The 25697-nt window shown below is 41.3% G+C and overlaps 2 protein-coding genes across 3 annotated transcripts in view; one reads left to right on the top strand and one right to left on the bottom strand.

Annotated features, from left to right (window-relative positions):
- Window positions 1-9363: 9363 nt before the first annotated feature.
- On the top strand, window positions 9364-15332 carry LOC106608418 (transmembrane protein 184C). 2 transcript variants are annotated; one of them, XM_082977311.1, is made up of 5 exons: window positions 9364-9481; window positions 9926-10025; window positions 10341-10512; window positions 12025-12099; window positions 14226-15332. In XM_082977311.1, the coding sequence occupies exons 1-5, from the start codon at window positions 9375-9377 to the stop codon at window positions 14690-14692; spliced, it is 921 nt and encodes a 306-aa protein (XP_082833437.1). In that variant the 5' UTR covers window positions 9364-9374; the 3' UTR covers window positions 14693-15332. The 2 variants fall into 2 exon arrangements, with proteins under 2 accessions (XP_082833437.1, XP_082833436.1); XM_082977310.1 differs by lacking the exon at window positions 9364-9481 and having other exon boundaries at window positions 9491-10025.
- A 7607-nt stretch (window positions 15333-22939) lies between these two features.
- LOC106608419 (uncharacterized) overlaps window positions 22940-25697 on the bottom strand; it is a 54452-nt gene continuing 51694 nt past the window's right edge. The window contains exon 14 of the mRNA XM_045721404.2: window positions 22940-25068. The gene's annotated coding sequence lies outside the window, so the exon portion shown is untranslated. The remainder of the gene's footprint in view (window positions 25069-25697) is intronic.

The raw sequence follows: 25697 nt of genomic DNA, 5'->3' as shown, positions 1-25697 counted from the left end.
CATTCACTACTGTAAGTCGCGCTGGATAAGAGCGTCTGATAAATGACGAATGTAAATTATGTGGATGTATTTTTATAACATTTTTATTTATTTATTATTTAACCTTTATTTAACTAGGCAAGTCAACAAATTCGTATTTACAATGAAGGCCTAGGCCCTAGTCGACCATGCAGTCGCTATAGCAACACTTCCGGGCACGCGAGGATAGTTAAAACTTTTGGCCTCGTTCCAATACTTGAGAACTGTCTCGTAAATCCCGCTCGGTGCTCATGGAGAGGTGCTTGGCCACCACTCAGGTGCTCCATGTCCTTTCTGACAGCTCTGCTAAAAAAAACAGTCCTTGCAACAACAACAAAAAATAACTAAAATAAATAAATAAATAAAAACTGTTTTTTCAAAATTCGCTCCATTCATTAAAATCACAGGTCAAGGCTCACTTTTTCAGATCAAGTCTCACTTTTTCAGATCAAGTCTCACTTTTTCAGATCAAGTCTCACTTTTTCAAGTCAAGTCTCACTTTTTCAGATCAAATCTCTCGCTAGGACTTATCTGCTGCTGTGGAAAACGACCCTTATAAACTATGAGGTGTGTGTGTGTGTGTGTGTGTGTGTGTGTGTGTGTGTGTGTGTGTGTGTGTGTGTTGTACAGAACTGTGTACAGTGTCTCTCTTCTTTCCAACTCTTGATGCAGTACTGACGTTCGGTACAAATAATTGTATTTTCCCTTTGAAATAACAAGGTGCACTTGATTTAGTGTCCTGTGCATTGATGTACCTTACAGTGGCGGTTCTAGACCATTTCAACTTGGGGGGGGGGCCAAGCTGGGGCCAGTTGTACTGTTAGAGGGGCCAGTTGTACTGTTAGAGGGGCCAAGCTGGGGCCAGTTGTACTGTTAGAGGGGCCAAGCTGGGGCCAGTTGTACTGTTAGAGGGGCCAGTTGTACTGTTAGAGGGGCCAGTTGTACTGTTAGAGGGAGGGGCCAGCTGTACTGTTAGAGGGGCCAGTTGTACTGTTAGAGGGAGGGGCCAGTTACATTAGACGTTATTGTTGTCATATCGTTTTGCATGTGGTACGATACTGCTGTGTTCCATCCTAAATCCGTCCCTCTAGAAAATGTCTGTGTTAAATTAGTGTTCCGCGTTGCCACTGTCTAATAACGGATGTAAAAAAAAAAGAACGATAGCAAAAAATGTGTTATGTAAAAATTATTTCATACTTCACATTTAGGGGGGGCCACAAGGGGGTCCAAAGTTGTTGTCACAGGGGCACTAGCCTGTCTGTCAGAGTGTCTGGTCTCTGTCCATTCAGATTCATACTAGGGGGGGGCCACAAGGGGGTCCAAAGTTGTTGTCACAGGGGCACTGGCCCCCCCAGAACCGCTAGTGCCTAGGAGACGGGACAGATGTTAGACGTGTTGGTGTGACAACCTGATAAAGAATGAACAGAGGGAGGGAGAGATGAAAGAGAGAGAGTGAGATGAAAGAGGGGGACAAGAGGGGGACAGAGAGAAAGACAGAGTGAGGGACAGAGTGAGGGACAGAGAGAGAGACAGAGAGAGGGACAGAGAGAGGGAGGAAAGAGAGAGAGTGAGATGAAAGAGGTGGACAAGAGGGGGACAGAGAGAGGGAGAGGGACAGAGAGAGGGACAGAGAGAGAGACAGAGAGAGAGACAGAGAGAGGGACAGAGAGAGGGAGGAAAGATGAAAGAGAGAGAGTGAGATGAAAGAGGTGGACAAGAGGGGGACAGAGAGAGGGAGAGGGACAGAGAGAGGGACAGAGAGAGGGAGGAAAGAGAGAGAGTGAGATGAAAGAGGGGGACAAGAGGGGGACAGAGAGAAAGACAGAGTGAGGGACAGATAGAGGGACAGAGAGAGAGACAGAGAGAGAGACAGAGAGAGGGACAGAGAGAGGGACAGAGAGAGAGACAGAGAGAGGGACAGAGAGAGAGACAGAGAGAGAGACAGAGAGAGGGACAGAGAGAGGGAAAGGGACAGAGAGAGGGACAGAGAGAGAGACAGAGAGAGGGACAGAGAGAGGGACAGAGAGAGGGAGGAAAGATGAAAGAGAGAGAGTGAGATGAAAGAGGGGGACAAGAGGGGGACAGAGAGAGGGAGAGGGACAGAGAGAGGGACAGAGAGAGAGAGAGAGAGGGTAGCTCCGTAGTGACATCTAGTGGCCATGGATAAACACTAGAGCATTTTATTTCCCGTATCCATTTATAAACGATGCCGATGCCCAGCAGGTAGGTTCTATTAACTGAGATTGTGGTGGAAACACGGTAGTGTGAGAGATTGATTAATAAAATGACCCGCTAGTGTTGTTTTGTTTTCCCGTCCCCTCCCTGCTCACATAGGAGGGTAAGTGAACAGACCACCTGACCTAATGATGCCGTAAGGACGGTAGCTCTGGTCCACGACGTTACTGCGCATTTCTCCACCACTAAACTACAGTAATGCCCGATGTCCACCAGATGTATTTAAGTGTTGTTTTGCTGGATGTCTAGCCCGCATTTTCCGTAGAATTAATTGAACATTTATGATTTCCGCCGAAACGCAAAGAGTTTGATGCGTCCGGTGGACGTGAGGCGTAACGGGCAGTTAACGCCCTGGACCAGAGCTAGAAGGATTTCTATAACGGTTTGTCGTAACGTGGGCGTCAACATGGACCCACACGCGTTATTATTTAACACCGATTTCCGTTCCATGTCGCGACCAAATCGTCTCGGGACACCGTGGTAATCGGGGTTTATTCTCTGATTTTCTTCTATCCTCAGAGGTGGGTGAATCTAGAAGAAGAAGGAAAAAATTAAATAAGCTCTTGTGAATTTAAATGGATGAAACGCAACGTTGCTTGGCTACAACGCAGGGGACAGAGAGAGAGAGACACAGAGAGAGAGAGAGAGAGAGGATGTCTATTCAGAAAAGCTTAGAGGTTACTCATGACTGGGTAAAGACAATGTTACAGCAATAACCCGAAGGATGCTTGTCCAAGTCCTAGAGGTTTATTATCATTGTAGCCACGGGAGTTTAGGCTGTTGACCTCTTCATTTCTGTTATTTTGTCAACACACTGCAAGCCACCCCAATTCACATGCAGCGATAGTAGATATATAGGTTAGTGTTACAGTGTTGTGTTTAGGAAACAGTAGATATATATAGTATATAGGTTAGTGTTACAGTGTTGTGTTTAGGAAACAGTAGATATATATAGTATATAGGTTAGTGTAACAGTGTTGTGTTTAGGAAACAGTAGATATATATAGTATATAGGTTAGTGTAACAGTGTTGTGTTTAGGAAACAGTAGATATATAGGTTAGTGTAACAGTGTTGTGTTTAGGAAACAGTAGATATATATAGTATATAGGTTAGTGTTACAGTGTTGTGTTTAGGAAACAGTAGATATATATAGTATATAGGTTAGTGTTACAGTGTTGTGTTTAGGAAACAGTAGATATATATAGTATATAGGTTAGTGTAACAGTGTTGTGTTTAGGAAACAGTAGATATATATAGTATATAGGTTAGTGTAACAGTGTTGTGTTTAGGAAACAGTAGATATATATAGTATATAGGTTAGTGTTACAGTGTTGTGTTTAGGAAACAGTAGATATATATAGTATATAGGTTAGTGTAACAGTGTTGTGTTTAGGAAACAGTAGATATATAGGTTAGTGTTACAGTGTTGTGTTTAGGAAACAGTAGATATATATAGTATATAGGTTAGTGTTACAGTGTTGTGTTTAGGAAACAGTAGATATATATAGTATATAGGTTAGTGTTACAGTGTTGTGTTTAGGAAACAGTAGATATATATAGTATATAGGTTAGTGTTACAGTGTTGTGTTTAGGAAACAGTAGATATATATAGTATATAGGTTAGTGTTACAGTGTTGTGTTTAGGAAACAGTAGATATATATAGTATATAGGTTAGTGTTACAGTGTTGTGTTTAGGAAACAGTAGATATATATAGTATATAGGTTAGTGTAACAGTGTTGTGTTTAGGAAACAGTAGATATATATAGTATATAGGTTAGTGTTACAGTGTTGTGTTTAGGAAACAGTAGATATATAGGTTAGTGTAACAGTGTTGTGTTTAGGAAACAGTAGATATATATAGTATATAGGTTAGTGTAACAGTGTTGTGTTTAGGAAACAGTAGATATATATAGTATATAGGTTAGTGTTACAGTGTTGTGTTTAGGAAACAGTAGATATATATAGTATATAGGTTAGTGTTACAGTGTTGTCGTTTAGGAAACAGTAGATATATATAGTATATAGGTTAGTGTTACAGTGTTGTGTTTAGGAAACAGTAGATATATATAGTATATAGGTTAGTGTAACAGTGTTGTGTTTAGGAAACAGTAGATATATATAGTATATAGGTTAGTGTTACAGTGTTGTGTTTAGGAAACAGTAGATATATATAGTATATAGGTTAGTGTTACAGTGTTGTGTTTAGGAAACAGTAGATATATATAGTATATAGGTTAGTGTTACAGTGTTGTGTTTAGGAAACAGTAGATATATATAGTATATAGGTTAGTGTAACAGTGTTGTGTTTAGGAAACAGTAGATATATATAGTATATAGGTTAGTGTTACAGTGTTGTGTTTAGGAAACAGTAGATATATATAGTATATAGGTTAGTGTAACAGTGTTGTGTTTAGGAAACAGTAGATATATATAGTATATAGGTTAGTGTTACAGTGTTGTGTTTAGGAAACAGTAGATATATTATAGTATATAGGTTAGTGTAACAGTGTTGTGTTTAGGAAACAGTAGATATATAGGTTAGTGTAACAGTGTTGTGTTTAGGAAACAGTAGATATATATAGTATATAGGTTAGTGTAACAGTGTTGTGTTTAGGAAACAGTAGATATATATAGTATATAGGTTAGTGTTTCAGTGTTGTGTTTAGGAAACAGTAGATATATATAGTATATAGGTTAGTGTAACAGTGTTGTGTTTAGGAAACAGTAGATATATATAGTATATAGGTTAGTGTTACAGTGTTGTGTTTAGGAAACAGTAGATATATATAGTATATAGGTTAGTGTAACAGTGTTGTGTTTAGGAAACAGTAGATATATAGGTTAGTGTTACAGTGTTGTGTTTAGGAAACAGTAGATATATATAGTATATAGGTTAGTGTTACAGTGTTGTGTTTAGGAAACAGTAGATATATATAGTATATAGGTTAGTGTAACAGTGTTGTGTTTAGGAAACAGTAGATATATATAGTATATAGGTTAGTGTTACAGTGTTGTCGTTTAGGAAACAGTAGATATATATAGTATATAGGTTAGTGTAACAGTGTTGTGTTTAGGAAACAGTAGATATATATAGTATATAGGTTAGTGTTACAGTGTTGTGTTTAGGAAACAGTAGATATATAGGTTAGTGTAACAGTGTTGTGTTTAGGAAACAGTAGATATATATAGTATATAGGTTAGTGTTACAGTGTTGTGTTTAGGAAACAGTAGATATATATAGTATATAGGTTAGTGTTACAGTGTTGTGTTTAGGAAACAGTAGATATATATAGTATATAGGTTAGTGTAACAGTGTTGTGTTTAGGAAACAGTAGATATATAGGTTAGTGTTACAGTGTTGTGTTTAGGAAACAGTAGATATATATAGTATATAGGTTAGTGTTACAGTGTTGTGTTTAGGAAACAGTAGATATATATAGTATATAGGTTAGTGTTACAGTGTTGTGTTTAGGAAACAGTAGATATATAGGTTAGTGTAACAGTGTTGTGTTTAGGAAACAGTAGATATATATAGTATATAGGTTAGTGTAACAGTGTTGTGTTAGGAAACAGTAGATATATATAGTATATAGGTTAGTGTTACAGTGTTGTGTTTAGGAAACAGTAGATATATATAGTATATAGGTTAGTGTTACAGTGTTGTGTTTAGGAAACAGTAGATATATAGGTTAGTGTAACAGTGTTGTGTTTAGGAAACAGTAGATATATATAGTATATAGGTTAGTGTTACAGTGTTGTGTTTAGGAAACAGTAGATATATATAGTATATAGGTTAGTGTAACAGTAAGTTAGTGTTCTAGGAAACAGTAGATATATATAGTATATAGGTTAGTGTAACAGTGTTGTGTTTAGGAAACAGTAGATATATTTAGTATATAGGTTAGTGTAACAGTGTTGTGTTTAGGAAACAGTAGATATATATAGTATATAGGTTAGTGTTACAGTGTTGTGTTTAGGAAACAGTAGATATATATAGTATATAGGTTAGTGTTACAGTGTTGTGTTTAGGAAACAGTAGATATATATAGTATATAGGTTAGTGTAACAGTGTTGTGTTTAGGAAACAGTAGATATATAGGTTAGTGTTACAGTGTTGTGTTTAGGAAACAGTAGATATATATAGTATATAGGTTAGTGTTACAGTGTTGTGTTTAGGAAACAGTAGATATATATAGTATATAGGTTAGTGTTACAGTGTTGTGTTTAGGAAACAGTAGATATATATAGTATATAGGTTAGTGTAACAGTGTTGTGTTTAGGAAACAGTAGATATATATAGTATATAGGTTAGTGTAACAGTGTTGTGTTTAGGAAACAGTAGATATATATAGTATATAGGTTAGTGTAACAGTGTTGTGTTTAGGAAACAGTAGATATATATAGTATATAGGTTAGTGTAACAGTGTTGTGTTTAGGAAACAGTAGATATATAGGTTAGTGTTACAGTGTTGTGTTTAGGAAACAGTAGATATATATAGTATATAGGTTAGTGTTACAGTGTTGTGTTTAGGAAACAGTAGATATATATAGTATATAGGTTAGTGTTACAGTGTTGTGTTTAGGAAACAGTAGATATATATAGTATATAGGTTAGTGTAACAGTGTTGTGTTTAGGAAACAGTAGATATATATAGTATATAGGTTAGTGTAACAGTGTTGTGTTTAGGAAACAGTAGATATATATAGTATATAGGTTAGTGTATACAGTGTTGTGTTTAGGAAACAGTAGATATATATAGTATATAGGTTAGTGTAACAGTGTTGTGTTTAGGAAACAGTAGATATATATAGTATATAGGTTAGTGTTACAGTGTTGTGTTTAGGAAACAGTAGATATATATAGTATATAGGTTAGTGTAACAGTGTTGTGTTTAGGAAACAGTAGATATATTTAGTATATAGGTTAGTGTTACAGTGTTGTGTTTAGGAAACAGTAGATATATATAGTATATAGGTTAGTGTTACAGTGTTGTGTTTAGGAAACAGTAGATATATATAGTATATAGGTTAGTGTTACAGTGTTGTGTTTAGGAAACAGTAGATATATATAGTATATAGGTTAGTGTAACAGTGTTGTGTTTAGGAAACAGTTAGATATATATAGTATATAGGTTAGTGTTACAGTGTTGTGTTTAGGAAACAGTAGATATATATAGTATATAGGTTAGTGTTACAGTGTTGTGTTTAGGAAACAGTAGATATATATAGGATATAGGTTAGTGTAACAGTGTTGTGTTTAGGAAACAGTAGATATATATAGTATATAGGTTAGTGTTACAGTGTTGTGTTTAGGAAACAGTAGATATATATAGTTATGATAGGTTAGTGTATACAGTGTTGTGTTTAGGAAACAGTAGATATATATAGTATATAGGTTAGTGTAACAGTGTTGTGTTTAGGAAACAGTAGATATATATAGTATATAGGTTAGTGTAACAGTGTTGTGTTTAGGAAACAGTAGATATATATAGTATATAGGTTAGTGTAACAGTGTTGTGTTTAGGAAACAGTAGATATATATAGTATATAGGTTAGTGTAACAGTGTTGTGTTTAGGAACAGTAGATATATATACTATATAGGTTAGTGTTACAGTGTTGTGTTTAGGAAACAGTAGATATATATAGTATATAGGTTAGTGTAACAGTGTTGTGTTTAGGAAACAGTAGATAATATATAGTATATAGGTTAGTGTAACAGTGTTGTGTTTAGGAAACAGTAGATATATAGGTTAGTGTAACAGTGTTGTGTTTAGGAAACAGTAGATATATATAGTATATAGGTTAGTGTACAGTGTTGTGTTTAGGAAACAGTAGATATATATAGTATATAGGTTAGTGTAACAGTGTTGTGTTTAGGAAACAGTAGATATATAGTTAGTGTAACAGTGTTGTGTTTAGGAAACAGTAGATATATATAGTATATAGGTTAGTGTAACAGTGTTGTGTTTAGGAAACAGTAGATATATATAGTATATAGGTTAGTGTAACAGTGTTGTGTTTAGGAAACAGTAGATATATATAGTATATAGGTTAGTGTAACAGTGTTGTGTTTAGGAAACAGTAGATATATATAGTATATAGGTTAGTGTTACAGTGTTGTGTTTAGGAAACAGTAGATATATATAGTATATAGGTTAGTGTAACAGTGTTGTGTTTAGGAAACAGTAGATATATATAGTATATAGGTTAGTGTAACAGTGTTGTGTTTAGGAAACAGTAGATATATATAGTATATAGGTTAGTGTAACAGTGTTGTGTTTAGGAAACAGTAGATATATATAGTATATAGGTTAGTGTAACAGTGTTGTGTTTAGGAAACAGTAGATATATATAGTATATAGGTTAGTGTAACAGTGTTGTGTTTAGGAAACAGTAGATATATATAGTATATAGGTTAGTGTAACAGTGTTGTGTTTAGGAAACAGTAGATATATATAGTATATAGGTTAGTGTAACAGTGTTGTGTTTAGGAAACAGTAGATATATATAGTATATAGGTTAGTGTAACAGTGTTGTGTTTAGGAAACAGTAGATATATAGTATATGTTAGTGTAACAGTGTTGTGTTTAGGAAACAGTAGATATATATAGTATATAGGTTAGTGTAACAGTGTTGTGTTTAGGAAACAGTAGATATATATAGTATATAGGTTAGTGTTACAGTGTTGTGTTTAGGAAACAGTAGATATATATAGTATATAGGTTAGTGTAACAGTGTTGTGTTTAGGAAACAGTAGAAAATAGTAAAAATAAAGAAAAACCCTTGAATGAGTAGTAGGTGTTCTAAAGCTTTTGACCGGTAGTGTATGTCTATATACAGTGTTGTAAAATCACTGTGGTTTATCAAAATTGGATTTGTTTTCGAATTCTTTGTGGGTCTGTGTAATCTGAGGGAATATGTGTCTCTGATATGGTCATACATTTGGCAGGAGGTTAGGAAGTACAGCTCAGTTTCCACCTCATTTTGTAGGCAGTGTTGCACATAGCCTGTCTTCTCTTGAGAGCCAGGTCTGCCTACGGCGGCCTTTCTCAATAGCAAGGCTAATGCTTACTCTCTCTCTCTCTCTCTCTCTCTGTCTCTCTCTCTCCAGTTTGCCATGTATTGTCTGGTGCTGCTGTATAAAGCCTTGAAGGATGAACTGAGTCAGATTAGACCTGTCGGGAAGTTCCTCTGTGTTAAAATGGTCGTCTTCGTCTCGTTCTGGTAAGAGGAGGAGGGATGCGTGTTTTCAGTGAATCAAGAATGTCTATTAGAACACATGACCTGGGTTTTTTCTGACTGTTGCTTAGCGTTGTGTGTGAGTGCTGGGTACCACAAAAGGAGAAAGGCAACAATTCTCTCTCGTCTCTCTCCCTCTCTCTCTTTCCCTCCCTCTCTCTCTCTCTCTCTCTCTCTCTCTCTCTCTCTGTCTCTCTCTCTCTCTCTCTCTCTCTCTCTCTCTCTCTCTCTCTCTCTCTCTCTCTCTCTCTCTCTCTCTGTCTCTCTCTCTCTCTCTCTCTCTCTCTCTCTCTCTCTCTCTCTCTGTCTCTCTCTGTCTCTCTCTCTCTGTCTCTCTCTCTCTCTCTCTCTCTCTCTCTTCCCGTCTCCCTCGACTCTCTCTTTCCCTCCCTCCCTCTCTCTTTCTCTCCCATCCCTCCATCTCTCCAGGCAGGCAGTGTTGATAGCTATACTGGTGAAAGTCGGAGTGATCTCTGATAAACACACCTGGGACTGGGACAGTGTTGAGGCTGTAGCCACTGGACTACAGGTACACACACACACACACACACACACACACACACACACACACACACACACACACACACACACACACACACACACACACACACCTAACCCTTCCACACCCCGACAATACATCTGTGTAGAGATGTTTCCACTACACTACAGCTGTACCTATAAACCCACCTCTCTAACTCTCTCTCTCTCCCTCCCTACTGCAGGACTTTATCATCTGTGTAGAAATGTTTCCAGTACACTACAGCTGTACCTATAAACCCACCTCTCTCTCTCTCTCTCTCTCTCTCTCTCTCTCTCTTCCTCTTCCTCTTCCTCCCTACTCCAGGACTTTATCATCTGCGTAGAGATGTTTCTAGCAGCCATTGCCCACCACTACAGCTTTACCTATAAACCCTACATACTGGAGGCAGAGGAGGGAAGCTGTTTTGACTCCTTCATGGCCATGTGGGACGTGTCTGACATCAGAGCAGACATCTCAGAGCAGGTCCAACACGTAGGTGAGTAGGGGCGGGATCACAGGATGCTTAACTATGTTCAACATTAGCTCAATGTTACCCAACAGCAATGGATAGATGCTAACTAAACATTAGCTCAATGTTACCCAACAGCAATGGATAGATGCTAACTAAACATTAGCTCAATGTTACCCAACAGCAATGGATAGATGCTAACTAAACATTAGCTCAATGTTACCCAACAGCAATGGATAGATGCTAACTAAACATTAGCTCAATGTTACCCAACAGCAATGGATAGATGCTAACTAAACGTTAGCGCAATGTTACCCAATGGATAGATGCTAACTAAACATTAGCTCAATGTTACCCAACAGCAATGGATAGATGCTAACTAAACATTAGCTCAATGTTACCCAACAACAATGGATAGATGCTAACTAAACATTAGCTCAATGTTACCCAACAGCAATGGATAGATGCTAACTAAACGTTAGCGCAATGTTACCCAATGGATAGATGCTAACTAAACATTAGCTCAATGTTACCCAACAACAATGGATAGATGCTAACTAAACATTAGCTCAATGTTACCCAACAACAATGGATAGATGCTAACTAAACATTAGCTCAATGTTACCCAACAGCAATGGATAGATGCTAACTAAACATTAGCTCAATGTTACCCAACAACAATGGATAGATGCTAACTAAACATTAGCTCAATGTTACCCAACAACAATGGATAGATGCTACCTAAACATTAGCTCAATGTTACCCAACAGCAATGGATAGATGCTAACTAAACATTAGCTCAATGTTACCCAACAACAATGGATAGATGCTAACTAAACATTAGCTCAATGTTACCCAACAGCAATGGATAGATGCTAACTAAACATTAGCTCAATGTCACCCAACAACAATGGATAGGTGCTAACTAAACATTAGCTCAATGTTACCCAACAGCAATGGATAGATGCTAACTAAACATTAGCTCAATGTTACCCAACAGCAATGGATAGATGCTAACTAAACATTAGCTCAACGTTACCCAACAACAATGGATTGACGCTAACTAAACATTAGCTCAATGTTACCCAACAACAATGGATTGACGCTAACTAAACATTAGCTCAATGTTACCCAACAACAATGGATAGATGTTAACTAAACGATTGCGCAATGTTACCCAATGGATAGATGCTAACTAAACGATTGCGCAATGTTACCCAATGGATAGATGCTAACTAAACATTAGTTCAATGTTACCCAATGGATATGCTAACTACATGTTAGCTCAATGTTACTCCCAATGTCAAATGAATGTTGCTGTCAAGGTTGACCTGTGTATACTCTCTTTGTGTGTGTACTCTGTGTGTGTGTGTGTGTGTGTGTGTGTGTGTGTGTATGTGTACTCTCTCTCTCTGCTGTGTGTGTGTGTGTGTGTGTGTGTGTGTGTGTGTGTGTGTGTGTGTGTGTGTGTGTGTGTGTGTGTAGCTACCACTAACCTGGTCCTGTCCCTGCGTAATAACACCACCCCTCCCCCTTCAGGTCGGACGGTCCTGGGCAGACCCAATAAGATGTACTTTGGCTCCACCGGCCGTCCTGAACACACTGAACACACAGGTCTGTCTGGCCGTCCTGAACACTCAGGTCTGTCTGGCCGTACTGAACACACAGGTCTGTCTGGCCGTACTGAACACACAGGTCTGTCTGGCCGTACTGAACACACAGGTCTGTCTGGCCGTACTGAACACACAGGTCTGTCTGGCCGTACTGAACACATTGAACTAGAGGTCGACCGATTATGATTTTTCAACGCCGATACCAATTATTGGAGGACCCAAAAATCCGATACCGATTAATCGGCCGATTAAAAAAAAAAAAAAAATGGTATTTTTATTTGTAATAATGAAAATTACAACAATACTGAATGAACACTTATTTTAACTTAATATAATACATAAATAAAATCAATTTAGCCTCAAATAAATAATGAAACATGTTCAATTTGGTTTAAATAATGCAAAAAAAAGTGTTGGAGAACAAAGTAAAAGTGAAATATGTGCCATGTAAGAAAGCTAACGTTTAAGTTCCTCGCTCAGAACATGAGAACATATGAAAGCTGGTGGTTCCTTTTAACATGAGTCTTCAATATTCCCAGGTAAGAAGTTTTAGGTTGTAGTTATTATAGGAATTATAGGACTATTTCTCTCTATACGATTTGTATTTCATATACCTTTGACTATTGGATGTTCTTATAGGGACTTTAGTATTGCCAGTGTAACAGTATAGCTTCTGTCCATCTCCTCGCTCCTACCTGGGCTCGAACCAGGAACACATCGACAACAGCCACCCTCGAAGCAGCGTTACCCATGCAGAGCAAGGGGAACAACTACTCCAAGTCTCAGAGCGAGTGACGTTTGAAACGCTATTAGCGCGCACCCGCTAACTAGCTAGCCATTTCACATCGGTTACGCCAGCCTAATCTTGGGAATTGACAGGCTTGAAGTCATAAACAGCGCAACGCATTGCGAAGAGCTGCTGGCAAAACGCACGAAAGTGCTGTTTGAATGAATGCTTACGAGCCTGCTGGTGCCTACCACCGCTCAGTCAGACTGCTCTATCAAATCATAGACTTAATTATAACATAATAAACACACAGAAATACGAGTCTTTGGTCATTAATATGGTCGAAACCTTGAAACTATCATCTCGAAAACAAAACGTTTTTTTTCTTTCAGTGAAATACGGAACCGTTCCGTATTTTATCTAACAGGTGGCATCCTTAAGTCTAAATATTCCTGTTACATGGCACAACCTTCAATGGTATGTCATAATTATGTAAAATTCCGGCAAATTAGTTCGCAACGAGCCAGGCAATGAACGCAAGAGCAGTGACACAATTTCATGTTAGCAGGCAATATTAACTAAATATGCAGGTTTAAAAATATTAACTTGCGTATTGATTTTAAAGAAAGGCGTTGATGTTTATGGTTAGGTACATTGGTGCAACGGCAGTGCTTTTTTCGCCAATGCGCTTGTTAAATCATCACCCGTTTGTCGTAGTAGGCTGTGATTCGATGAGAAATTAACAGGCACCGCATCGATTATATGCAACGCAGGACACGTTAGATAAACTAGTAATATCAACAACCATGTGTAGTTAACTAGTGATTATGTTAAGATTGATAGTTTTTCATTAGATACGTTTAATGCTAGCTAGCAACTTACCTTGGCTTCTTGCTGCCCTCGCGTAACAGGTAGTCAGCCTGCCACGCAGGCTCCTCGTGGAGTGCAATGTAAGGCAGGTGGTTAGAGCGTTGGACTAGTAACCAGAAGGTTGCAAAAACGAATCCCCGAATCCCCCCTGAACAAGGCAGTTAACCCCCGTTCCTAGGCCGTCATTGAAAATAAGAATGTGTTCTTAATCTGACTTGCCTAGTTAAATAAAGGGGTACATTTTTTTTTTTTTTTAAACGGCAAATCGGTGGCCAACAATACCGATTACCGATTGTTATGAAAACTTGAATCGGCCCTAATTAATCGGCCATTCCGATTAATCGGCCGACCTCTACTCTGAACACACAGGTCTCTCTGGCCATCCTGAACACACTGAACACACAGGTCATACAGTTATAGATTTGGTATTTCTGATCTGTTATATTTACATTATTAGTCAGTTTATTTTATTTTGTAAGATTTTATGCACTTTGAGATTATCTTGTAATTATTATTATTATTATTATTAGGTCTCCTGTCGGCTGCGTCCCAGGGGGGGTCAGAGCAAGACATCATCGTCACGGAAACCGTCTCCGTCCCCGCCTCCCCTCTGTCGGGTCACTACCAGGGGCTAGGCCACACCCCAAAGCCACACTCTTACTCCGCCCCCTCCGGTTTCATTTCTTCTGATTGGGACGAGGACAGCGAGGAGAAAGAATCGGAGACCAGTGCAGGGGTTTCGCACGCTGGTGGCGACACCCCCGCCACCGACATCAGTGAAATCGTTGAAATCACTGGTGACACTTCCGCCGACATCACTGCGAGTGGCGACTTCATTCGTGACGTCTCTGATGTTGACCTGATTGGCGACGCCCCCGGTGACATTGTCGGCGACATCACCGGCCATGCCCTCATTGACATCAGTAGCGAAGTCCCCGGTGAAATGAGCGGTGACTTTACTGGTGACATCGCCAGTAACATTACTTTTTGCACGTAGGAGGAGTGTTATTGGTCCAGAGTGTGTTCCTTCCTGTCTCGTGACTCCTCCCCTTCACCCTGACTGGCTGAGACAAGCTGGCGAGTGAGTTTCTAAAAGGGGGAGTTGGACACAATTCAGAAAAGAAGGGTTGAAAATCAGAACCAGTCAAGGAGAGAGAGTTTGGACACAGAGGAAGCCATGTTGGTGTTGTATTTTCCATGCCGTAACAATAGATTAATTATAAATAACTTTATAAATGATGTTTATAAAACACTAATGTCAAGTTTGACATAATATTATGATATAATTATGTTTCGTTACTATAATTACTATTGTTTTAATATTTTGTAATTAATCATTTTTTTGGATAACAATGGTATTTTATTGTTGACATTATTTTGTCGTTATCCGTTTCATTCATTTAATATATATTAATCCATACAACAATTCAATACCATATATATATATATATACACCCTGCAATAGAGTGAACTACAGCTAATCATTATTACAGACATGTTACTACAGACAATAACACAGCTTACTCACACCATAGCAGACCATGCTTCTATTCAGCATTAGGATGCCATTGACATGTCAGCTGATTTATTCAACGACCTTCTTCTGTTGCCTTGGTAATAAAACCACTACAAAATAACATGGTGTTAGCTTTGTCTGAATGGTGTTTTGCAACTTCCCCACGGTAGAATAACATGGTGTTAGCTTTGTCTGAATGGTGTTTACAACTTATTTGATCGATAAATCAATATATTCCCAAGCAACTGGGAGAGAGTGAGCGGTCAGTTATGTACAACAGCGAACCAATCAGTTGGTAAAGCGGCGCGGCGACATGAATCCAACAAGAGGAAAAGGTGCATCTTGGAGAAGGAAAACCAAGAGCAATGAACAGCTGAAGGAGATCCAGGAAAACATAGCTAAAATGCTCTCAATGCTCACCACAACAAACTGTTACAATCTGTTTTCGAAAAAAGTAGGGTTAGTTTATGTCAAACACGCACAAACAAGGAGTGAGCGTGAATGAACAAGACAACAAAATTAACCATTTGGAAACAAACTTGCAAACTTTAGAAAGATGAATTGGACCAGCAAGAAAACATAAATGAGACGAAACGACAAGATAATATAGTCCTTACCGGAAGATTAGGAAAAAGGCAACCTGGTCTCAGAGCATTTCGTATCGTTCTGTACGTAAATCAGAGACACTCCTTTTAGTATGATATGTTACGTTTGGTATGGTTACATAAGACATATGGTTACTTAAGGTGGAAAATTAAAGTTGGGTGGTTGGGTGTGTGTATAACGCGAACGTCTAGCAACCCAAAGGTTGAGAGTTTGAATCTCGTCACGGACAACTTGAGCATTTTAGCTAATTAGCAACATTTCAACTACTTAGTACTTATTATCTACTTTGCATGTTAGATAACTGGGTTGGCGCCCCCCCCCTTGGGTTGTGCCGTGGCGGAGATCTTCGTGGGCTATACTCTCGGCCTTGTCTCAGGATGGTAAGTTGGTGGTTGAAGATATCCCTCTAGTGGTGTGGAGGTGTAGTGGTTTGGCAAAGTGGGTGGGGTTATATCCTGCCTGTTTGGCCCTGTCCGGGGGTATCATCGGATGGGGCCACAGTGTCTCCTGACCCCTCCTGTCTCAGCCTCCAGTATTTATGCTGCAGTAGTTTATGTGTCGGGGGGCTAGGGTCAGTCTGTCACATCTGGAGTATTTCTCTTGTCTTTTCCGGTGTCCTGTGTGAATTTAAATATGCTCTCTCTCTTTCTGTCTTTCTCTCGGAGGACCTGAGCCCTAGGACCATGCCTCAGGACTACCTGGCATGATGACTCCTTGCTGTCCCCAGTCCACCTGGCCGTGCTGCTGCTCCAGTTTCAACTGTTCTGCCTGCGGCTATGGAACCCTGACCTGTTCACCGGACGTGCTACCTGTCCCAGACCTGCTGTCCCAGACCTGTTCACCGGACGTGCTACCTGTCCCAGACCTGCTGTTTTCAACTCTCTAGAGACGGCAGGAGCGGTAGAAATACTCTCAAAGATCGGCTATGAAAAAGCCAACTGACATTTACTCCTGAGGTGCTGACCTGTTGCACCCTCGACAACTACTGTGATTATTATTATTTGACCCTGCTGGTCATTTTATGAACATTTCAACACCTTGGCCATGTTCTGTTATAATCTTCACCCCAGCACAGCCAGAAGAGGACTGGCCATCCCTCATAGCCTGGTTCCTCTCTAGGTTTCTTCCTAGGTTTTGGCCTTTCTAGGGAGTTTTTCCTAGCCACCATGCTTCTAAACCTGCATTGCTTGCTGTTTGGGGGGTTTTAGGCTGGGTTTCTGTACAGCACTTTGAGATATCAGCTGATGTAAGAAGGGCTATATAAATACATTTAATTTGATTTGATGGAGTAATACATCACGAGGCGATGGCTCCATCTGCTGGACGTGCCAGGTCACGACGGGCTCTCCGCCCATGACTAATTGGGGAGCTGGTGAGTAATCAAGGGCTGATTGCTCACCAGCGGTGCAAGGCCCATAAATCTGCCAGAAGGGCAGCACACCGGAAGAGTGGGGGGGGGGAAGAAAGGACTCCCCTGTTATTGTTGACGGTTGCAGAGGTAACAAGAAGGAGTTCAGTTTTGTGCCCGACAGGAAACAGCAAGACACGAAGCCCAGATGACGGTGTCCCAGAGAGGACATAGGGGAGATCTATCCTTTTCTTTTTGATCTATTATTTAAATAAACACCCTTGAAAAACTGAGCTAATCTTTCTCTGTCTGTTTCTGAAAAACGTCTTGACCAAACCCCCCTGGTCTGCCACAATAGATTTCTCTTCTGTATTATTGATTGTATGTTTTGTTTATTCCATGTGTAACTCTGTGTTGTTGTATGTTGTCGAACTGCTTTGCTTTATCTTGGCCAGGTCGCAATTGTCAATGAGAACTTGTTCTCAACTGGTCTACCTGGTTAAATAAAGGACTTGTTCTCAACTAGCCTACCTGGTTAAATAAAGGACTTGTTCTCAACTGGCCTACCTGGTTAAATAAAGGTGAAATAAATAAAAATAAAAAAAATATAATGATAATAACCATAGTGGTAATGTTTATCTCTCAGGTTGTGTTTTCTTGGATTTCTTCTCCGAACTGAGTGACCGTTCCTCAGACACCCTGCCCATTCCTATTGCCTGTTCCACACCCTGTCCCCTCCTATTGCCCGTTCCTCAGACACCCTGTCCCCTTCCTATTGCCTGTTCCACACCCTGTCCCCTCCTATTGCCCGTTCCTCAGACACCCTGTCCCCTCCTATTGCCTGTTCCTCAGACACCCTGTCCCCTCCTATTGCCTGTTCCTCAGACACCCTGTCCCCTCCTATTGCCTGTTCCTCAGACACCCTGTCCCCTCCTATTGCCTGTTCCTCAGACACCCTGTCCCCTCCTATTGCCTGTTCCTCAGACACCCTGTCCCCTCCTATTGCCTGTTCCTCAGACACCCTGTCCCTTCCTATTGCCTGTTCCTCAGACACCCTGTCCCCTCCTATTGCCTGTTCCTCAGACACCCTGTCCCCTCCTATAATGCCCGTGAAATCCAATCAGACACACAGACCCAGACCTATTGACAGATCAACCACACAGACAGACAGACAGACAACCGACACAGACAGACAGACAGACAACCACACACTACAGACAGATCAGACAGACAACCAGTCACACACAGACAGACAGACATCCTCACACACCGACAGTCAGACAGACAACCGCACAGATCAGACAGACAGACTGACAACCACACTATTGCACAGTTCAGACAGACAACCTGACACACTCCTATTGACAGTTCCACAGACAGACAGACAACCTACACACACAGGTCAGACAGACAGACAGACAACCACACACAGACAGACAGACAACCACACACACAGACAGACAGACAGACACACACACACAGTCAGACAGACAACCACACACACAGACAGACAACCACACACACAGACAGACAACCACACACACAGTCAGACAGACAACCACACACACAGACAGACAGACAGACAGACAACCACACACACAGACAGACAGACAACCACACACACAGACAGACAGACAGACAACCACACAGACAGACAGACAGACAACCACACAGACAGACAGACAGACAGACAACCACACACACAGTCAGACAGACAACCACACACACAGACAGACAGACAGACAGACAACCACACACACAGTCAGACAGACAGACAGACAACCACACACAGACAGACAGACAACCACACACACAGACAGACAGACAGACACACACACACAGTCAGACAGACAACCACACACACAGACAGACAACCACACACACAGACAGACAACCACACACACAGTCAGACAGACAACCACACACACAGACAGACAGACAGACAACCACACACAGACAACCACACACAGTCAGACAGACAACCACACACACAGTCAGACAGACAGACAACCACACACACAGTCAGACAGACAACCACACACACAGACAGACAGACAACCACACACACAGACAGACAGACAACCACACACAGTCAGACAGACAACCACACACACAGACAGACAGACAGACAACCACACACACAGTCAGACAGACAACCACACACACAGACAGACAGACAACCACACACAGTCAGACAGACAACCACACACACAGTCAGACAGACAACCACACACAGACAGACAGACACACACACACAGTCAGACAGACAACCACACACACAGACAGACAGACAACCACACACACAGACAGACAGACAACCACACACAGTCAGACAGACAACCACACACACAGTCAGACAGACAGACAACCACACACACAGATAGACAGACAACCACACACAGACAGACAGACAACCACACACAGTCAGACAGACAACCACACACACAGACCTCTCCTCAGAATCCTACAGTGAAGCCACGAGGGGCGAGAGAGAGAAAGGTCTGAAAACTCATCTGACTACAAGAAAAATAATGATGTGAAACCAGTTGCATTACAACATTTAATCATGCTTTTATTGGGATTTTAAAAAGAAAGCCTGTATGGAATGTCCAGATATACAGTAATATAACACAGGGGTGAACTCTTAACTTCCACTTATTAATCAACATGTCACCTATAGTCATGCACTGACAACGTTAAAATTTGGCTTAAAAAGAAGTTAGAAATTCTCCTCATATAAAGCACTTACAGTTCCATTCTGAAATACACGACCAGCTGATTAGTACATTTTAGTAGACGCTCTTATCCAGAGCGACTTACAGTAGTGAATGAATACATTTCATTTCATGCATTTTTTTTTTTGTACTGGCCCCCCTGTGGGAATCGAACCCACAACCCTGGCGTTGCAAACACCATGCTCTACCAACTGAGCCACAGGGAAGCTACAGGTAGGTAGGTAGGTACACGGTTTTGAATTTTTTTGTGGCTGATGATCATTATCCTAATTCCTGGTGGGGGAATATGGCTATAACATCTCTCTCTCTCTCCCCCCCCCCCCTTGCTGGTGATATTCTGATAGTGGAGTCATATATAGTTGAAGTCGGAAGTTTACATCCACTTAGGTTGGAGTCATTAAAACTCGTTTTTCAACCACTCCACAAATTTCTTGTTAACAAACTATAGTTTTGGCAAGTCGGTTAGGACATCTACTTTGTGCAGGACACAAGTCATTTTTCCAACAATTGTTTACAGACAGATTATTTCATTTATAATTCACTGTATCACAATTCTAGTGGGTCAGAAGTTTACATACACTAAGTTGACTGTGCCTTTAAACAGCTTGGAACATTCCAGAAAATTATGTCATGGCCTTGGAAGCTTCTGATAGGCTAATTGATATCATTTGAGTCAATTGGAGGTGTACCTGTGGATGTATTTCAAGGCCTACCTTCAAACTCAGTGCCTCTTTGCTTGACATCATGGGGAAATCTAAAGAAATCAGCCAAGACCTCAGAAAATAAATTGTAGACCTCGACAAGTCTGGTTCATCCTTGGGAGCAATTTCCAAACGCCTGAAGGTACCACGTTCATCTGTACAAACAATAGTACGCAAGTATAAACACCATGGGACCACGCAGACGTCATACCGCTCAGGAAGGAGACGCGTTCTGTCTCCTAGAGATGAACGTACTTTGGTGCGAAAAGTGCAAATCAATCCCAGAACAACAGCGAAGGACCTTGTGAAGATGCTGGAGGAAACAGGTACAAAAGTATCTATATCCACAGTAAAACAAGTCCTATATCGACATAACCTGAAAGGCCGCTCAGCAAGGAAGAAGCCACTGCTTCAAAACCGGCATAAAAAAGCCAGACTATGGATTGCAACTGCACATGAGGACAAAGATCGTACTTTCTGGAGAAATGTCCTCTGGTCTGATGAAACAAAAATAGAACTGTTTGGCAATCATGACCATCGTTATATTTGGAGGAAAAAGGGGGAGGCTTGCGAGCCGAAGAACACCATCCCAACCGTGAAGCACGGGGGTGGCAGCATCATGTTGTGGGGGTGATTTGCTGCAGGAGGGACTGGTGAACTTCAATAAATAGATGTCATCATGAGGGAGGAAAATTATGTTGATATATTGAAGCAACAGCTCAAGACATCAGTCAGGAAGTTAAAGCTTGGTCGCAAATGGGTCTTCCAAATGGACAATGACCCCAAGCAAACTTCCAAAGTTGTGGCAAAATGCCTTAAGAACAACTAAGTCAAGGTATTGGAGTGGTCATCACAAACCCCTGACCTCAATCCCATAGAAAATTTGTGGGCAGACCTGAAAAAGCGTGTGAGAGCAAGGAGGCCTACAAACCTGACTCAGTTACACCAGATCTGTCAGGAGGAATGGGCCAAAATTCACCCAACTTATTGTGGGAAGCTTGAGGAAGGCTACCCGAAACGTTTGACCCAAGTTAAACAATTTAACTGCAATGATACCAAATACTAATTGAGTGTGTGTCAACTTCTGACCCACTGGGAATGTGATGAAAGAAATAAAAGCTGAAATAAATCATTCTCTCTACTATTATTCTGACATTTCACATTCTTAACCTGTTAGGGCTAGGGGGCAGTATTGACACGGCTGGATAAAAAACATACCCGATTTAATCTGGTTACCACTCCTACCCAGTAAGTAGAATATGCATATACTTATTACATATGGATAGAAAACACCCTAAAGTTTCTAAAACTGTTTGAATGGTGTCTGTGAGTATAGCAGAACTCAAATGGCAGGTCAAAACCTGAGAGATTCCTTTACAGGAAGTGGCCTGTCTGACCATTTCTTGAACTTCTTTTCCATCTCTATCTTTTACTAAGGATCTCTGCTCTAACGTGACACTTCCCACGTCTTCCATAGGCGCTCAGAGCCCGGGAAAAAACAGAATGTCGTCATCCCAGCCCCAGGCTGAAACACATTATCGCCTTTCTCAAGTGGCCGATCAAGGGACTCTGGGCTTATGCGCGTGACCCGACCGCCCCCGCCTTTGTGATTTTTTCCTCTGTTTGCCGAAAAGGAGATTCCCTGTCGGAATATTATCGCTTTTCTACGAGAAAAATGGCGTAAAAATTGATTTTAAACAGCGGTTGACATGCTTCGAAGTACGGTAATGGAATATTTAGAATTTTATTGTCACGAATTGCGCCATGCGCGCGACACTTCTTTACCATTTCGGATAGTGTCTGGAACGCACGAACAAAACGCCGCTATTCGGATATAACGATGGATTATTTTGGACCAAACCAACATTTGTTATTGAAGTAGCAGTCCTGGGAGTGCATTCTGACGAAGACAACAAAAGGTAATCAAACTTTTATAATAGTAAATCTGATATATGGTGAGTGCTAAACTTGCCGGGTGTCTAAATAGCGAGCCCGTGATGCCTGGGCTATGTACTTAGAATATTGCAAAATGTGCTTTCACCAAAAAGCTATTTTAAAATCGGACATATCGAGTGCATAGAGGAGGTCTGTATCTATAATTCTTAAAATAATTGTTATGCTTTTTGTGAACGTTTATCGTGAGTAATTTAGTAAAATGTTAGCGAATTCCCCGGAAGTTTGCGGGGGTATGCTAGTTCTGAACGTCACATGCTAATGTAAAAAGCTGGTTTTTGATATAAATATGAACTTGATTGAACAAAACATGCATGTATTGTATAACATAATGTCCTAGGGTGTGTCATCTGATGAAGATCATCAAAGGTGAGTGCTGCATTTAGCTGTCTTCTGGGTTTTGGTGACATTATATGCTGGCTTGAAAAATGGGTGTCTGATTATTTCTGGCTTGGTACTCTGCTGACATAATCTAATGTTTTGCTTTCGTTGTAAAGCCTTTTTGAAATCGGACAGTGTGGTTAGATTAACGAGAGTCTTGTCTTTAAATAGCTGTAAAATAGTCATATGTTTGAGAAATTGAAGTAATAGGATTTTTAAGGTTTTGAAAATCGCGCCACAGGCTGCAAGTGGCTGTTACGTAGGTGGGACGAATTCGTCCCACCTAGCCCATAGAGGATAAAATAAAGTGGTGATCCTAACTGACCTAAGACAGGGAATTTTTACTAGGATTAAATGTCAGGAATTGTGAAAAAAAACAGTTTAAATGTATTTGGCTAAGGTGTATGTAAACTTCTGACTTCAACTGTATATTCAACAGGATTGGGTTTCAGTTCTGAAATACAATATGTTTGCTCTATCTAGTAACTCCTTATCATACTCTGATGTAAACAGACAGCTTCGTCTCTCAAGGTAACCACGTTGGTGCGTGGTGGGTATTCTGTCAACACTCTCTCTCTTTACCTCTCCCACACCAACTCAGTCTCTCTCTCTCGCTCTCTCTCTCTCACAGTCTCTCGCTCTCTTTCACGCAGTCTCTCGCTCTCTCGCACAGTCTCTCGCACAGTCTCTCGCTCTCTAACACAGTCTCTCTCTCTCTCTCTCGCACAGTCTCTCGCTCTCTAACACAGTCTCTCTCTCTCTCTCTCTCTCTCTCTCGCAGTCTCTCGCTCTCTAACACAGTCTCTCTCTCTCTCTTTACCTCTCCCACACCAACTCAGTCTCTCTCTCTCTCACAGTCTCTCTCTCTCTCTCTCTCTCTCTCTCGCAGTCTCTCGCTCTCTCTCTCTCTCGCACAGTCTCGCTCTCTCGCACAGTCTCTCGCACAGTCTCTCGCTCTCTAACACAGTCTCTCGCTCTCTCTCACAGTCTCTCGCTCTCTCTCACAGTCTCGCTCTCTCTCACAGTCTCTCGCTCTCTCACAGTCTCTCGCTCTCTCACAGTCTCGCTCTCTCTCACAGTCTCGCTCTCTCTCACAGTCTCGCTCACTCTCTCGCTCTCTAACACAGTCTCTCGCTCTCTCTCACAGTCTCTCGCTCTCTAACACAGTTTCTCGCTCTCTCTCACAGTCTCTCGCTCTCTAACACAGTCTCTCGCTCTCTAACACAGTCTCTCGCTCTCTCTAACACAGTCTCTCGCTCTCTCGTGCAGTCTCTCGCTCTCTCGCGCAGTCTCTCGCGCAGTCTCTCGCGCAGTCTCTCGCGCAGTCTCTCGCTCTCTCGTGCAGTCTCTCGCTCTCTCGCGCAGTCTCTCGCTCTCTCGCGCAGTCTCTCGCTCTCTCGCGCAGTCTCTCGCTCTCTCGCACAGTCTCTCGCTCTCTCGCACAGTCTCTCGCTCTCTCGCACAGTCTCTCGCTCTCTCGCACAGTCTCTCGCTCTCTCGCACAGTCTCTCGCTCTCTAACACAGTCTCTCCCTCTCTAACACAGTCTCTCGCTCTCTCTCACAGTCTCTCGCTCTCTCTCACAGTCTCTCGCTCTCTAACACAGTCTCTCTCTCACTCTCTCGCTCTCTAACACAGTCTCTCGCTCTCTAACACAGTCTCTCGCTCTCTCTCACAGTCTCTCGCTATCTAACACAGTCTCTCGCTCTCTCTCACAGTCTCTCGCTCTCTCTCACAGTCTCTCGCTCTCTAACACAGTCTCTCGCTCTCTAACACAGTCTCTCGCTCTCTAACACAGTCTCTCGCTCTCTCTCACAGTCTCTCGCTCTCTCACAGTCTCTCGCTCTCTCCCACAGTCTCTCGCTCTCTCTCACTCTCTCGCTCTCTAACACAGTCTCTCGCTCTCTAACACAGTCTCTCGCTCTCTAACACAGTCTCGCTCTCTCTCACAGTCTCTCTCGCTCTCTCTCACAGTCTCTCTCTCTCTCTAATACACAGTGTACATCCATAGTCCTATTTGTAGGTGACAGGCACAAGTGTCAGGTTGTTTTTGGGGACCAGGCCTTGCCTCCCTCCTGCATCCCCCAGATACCACTCCTCATCTACTGCCTCCACCCGTTACCACCTCCCCCGCCTGTTAGAGAGAGGGGGGAGAGACGGAGAAGGATGGAGAGTGAGAGCGAGACAGAGGGGGGAGAGAGAGAGAGAAAAAGAGGGAAAGAGGGGAGAGAGAGAGTTTATTTTCCCTTTTGTACTTCAACTATTTGCACATCATTACAAAACGGTATATTCTATTCTATTTTACAGGCTGACTACACCATGCGCGAGCGTTGCAAAAATAAATGTAGAAATCTATGTTATTCAATTATTGCACCCACACTGCTCGCATGCGCCAACGAGCGTCTGTGTTGCCAAGGGCTAAAATAGAAGTCAGTTCTCCTCATTGGTTTATAGAAGCAGGTACCAACGTGCCATCTCCTCATTGGTTATACCCACGTGGGTGACTGAAAGACGAACGAGGTCAGTGCCGGTAATGCAGCTAATTTATGAAAGTTGCCAATCGCAATATAAAGTCAAGAGAAGAAAAGTCCTGGAAGGAGGAGAGACGACTAGAAATTATTCGGTTGACCGTTTTATGTGTGGATTAATTGTCGGAGTAGAGGACCTTGTGCATTTCAGGTAAAATAACAACTCAATGTTAATATCCCAGGACAAATTAGCTAGCAACAGAAAGCTAGCTAAAAAGGACAAATTAGCTAGCAA

This window comes from Salmo salar, chromosome 07 (genome assembly GCF_965601325.2).
Source record: "Salmo salar chromosome 07, fSalSal1, whole genome shotgun sequence".
Taxonomy (NCBI): domain Eukaryota; kingdom Metazoa; phylum Chordata; class Actinopteri; order Salmoniformes; family Salmonidae; genus Salmo; species Salmo salar.
Note: the sequence above shows the minus strand (reverse complement) of the source record. Positions and strands in the feature narration are given on the sequence as shown.

Excerpts from the sequence above, each read along its gene's own strand:
- LOC106608418 (XM_082977310.1), top strand. The coding sequence starts at position 9,537 with ATGACCTGGGTTTTTTCTGACTGTTGCTTAGCGTTGTGTGTGAGTGCT. Across the intron at positions 10,513-12,024 it reads AGAGCAGGTCCAACACGTAG|GTCGGACGGTCCTGGGCAGA; the intron begins GTGAGTAGGGGC and ends CTCCCCCTTCAG. Across the intron at positions 12,100-14,225 it reads TGAACACACTGAACACACAG|GTCTCCTGTCGGCTGCGTCC; the intron begins GTCTGTCTGGCC and ends TATTATTATTAG.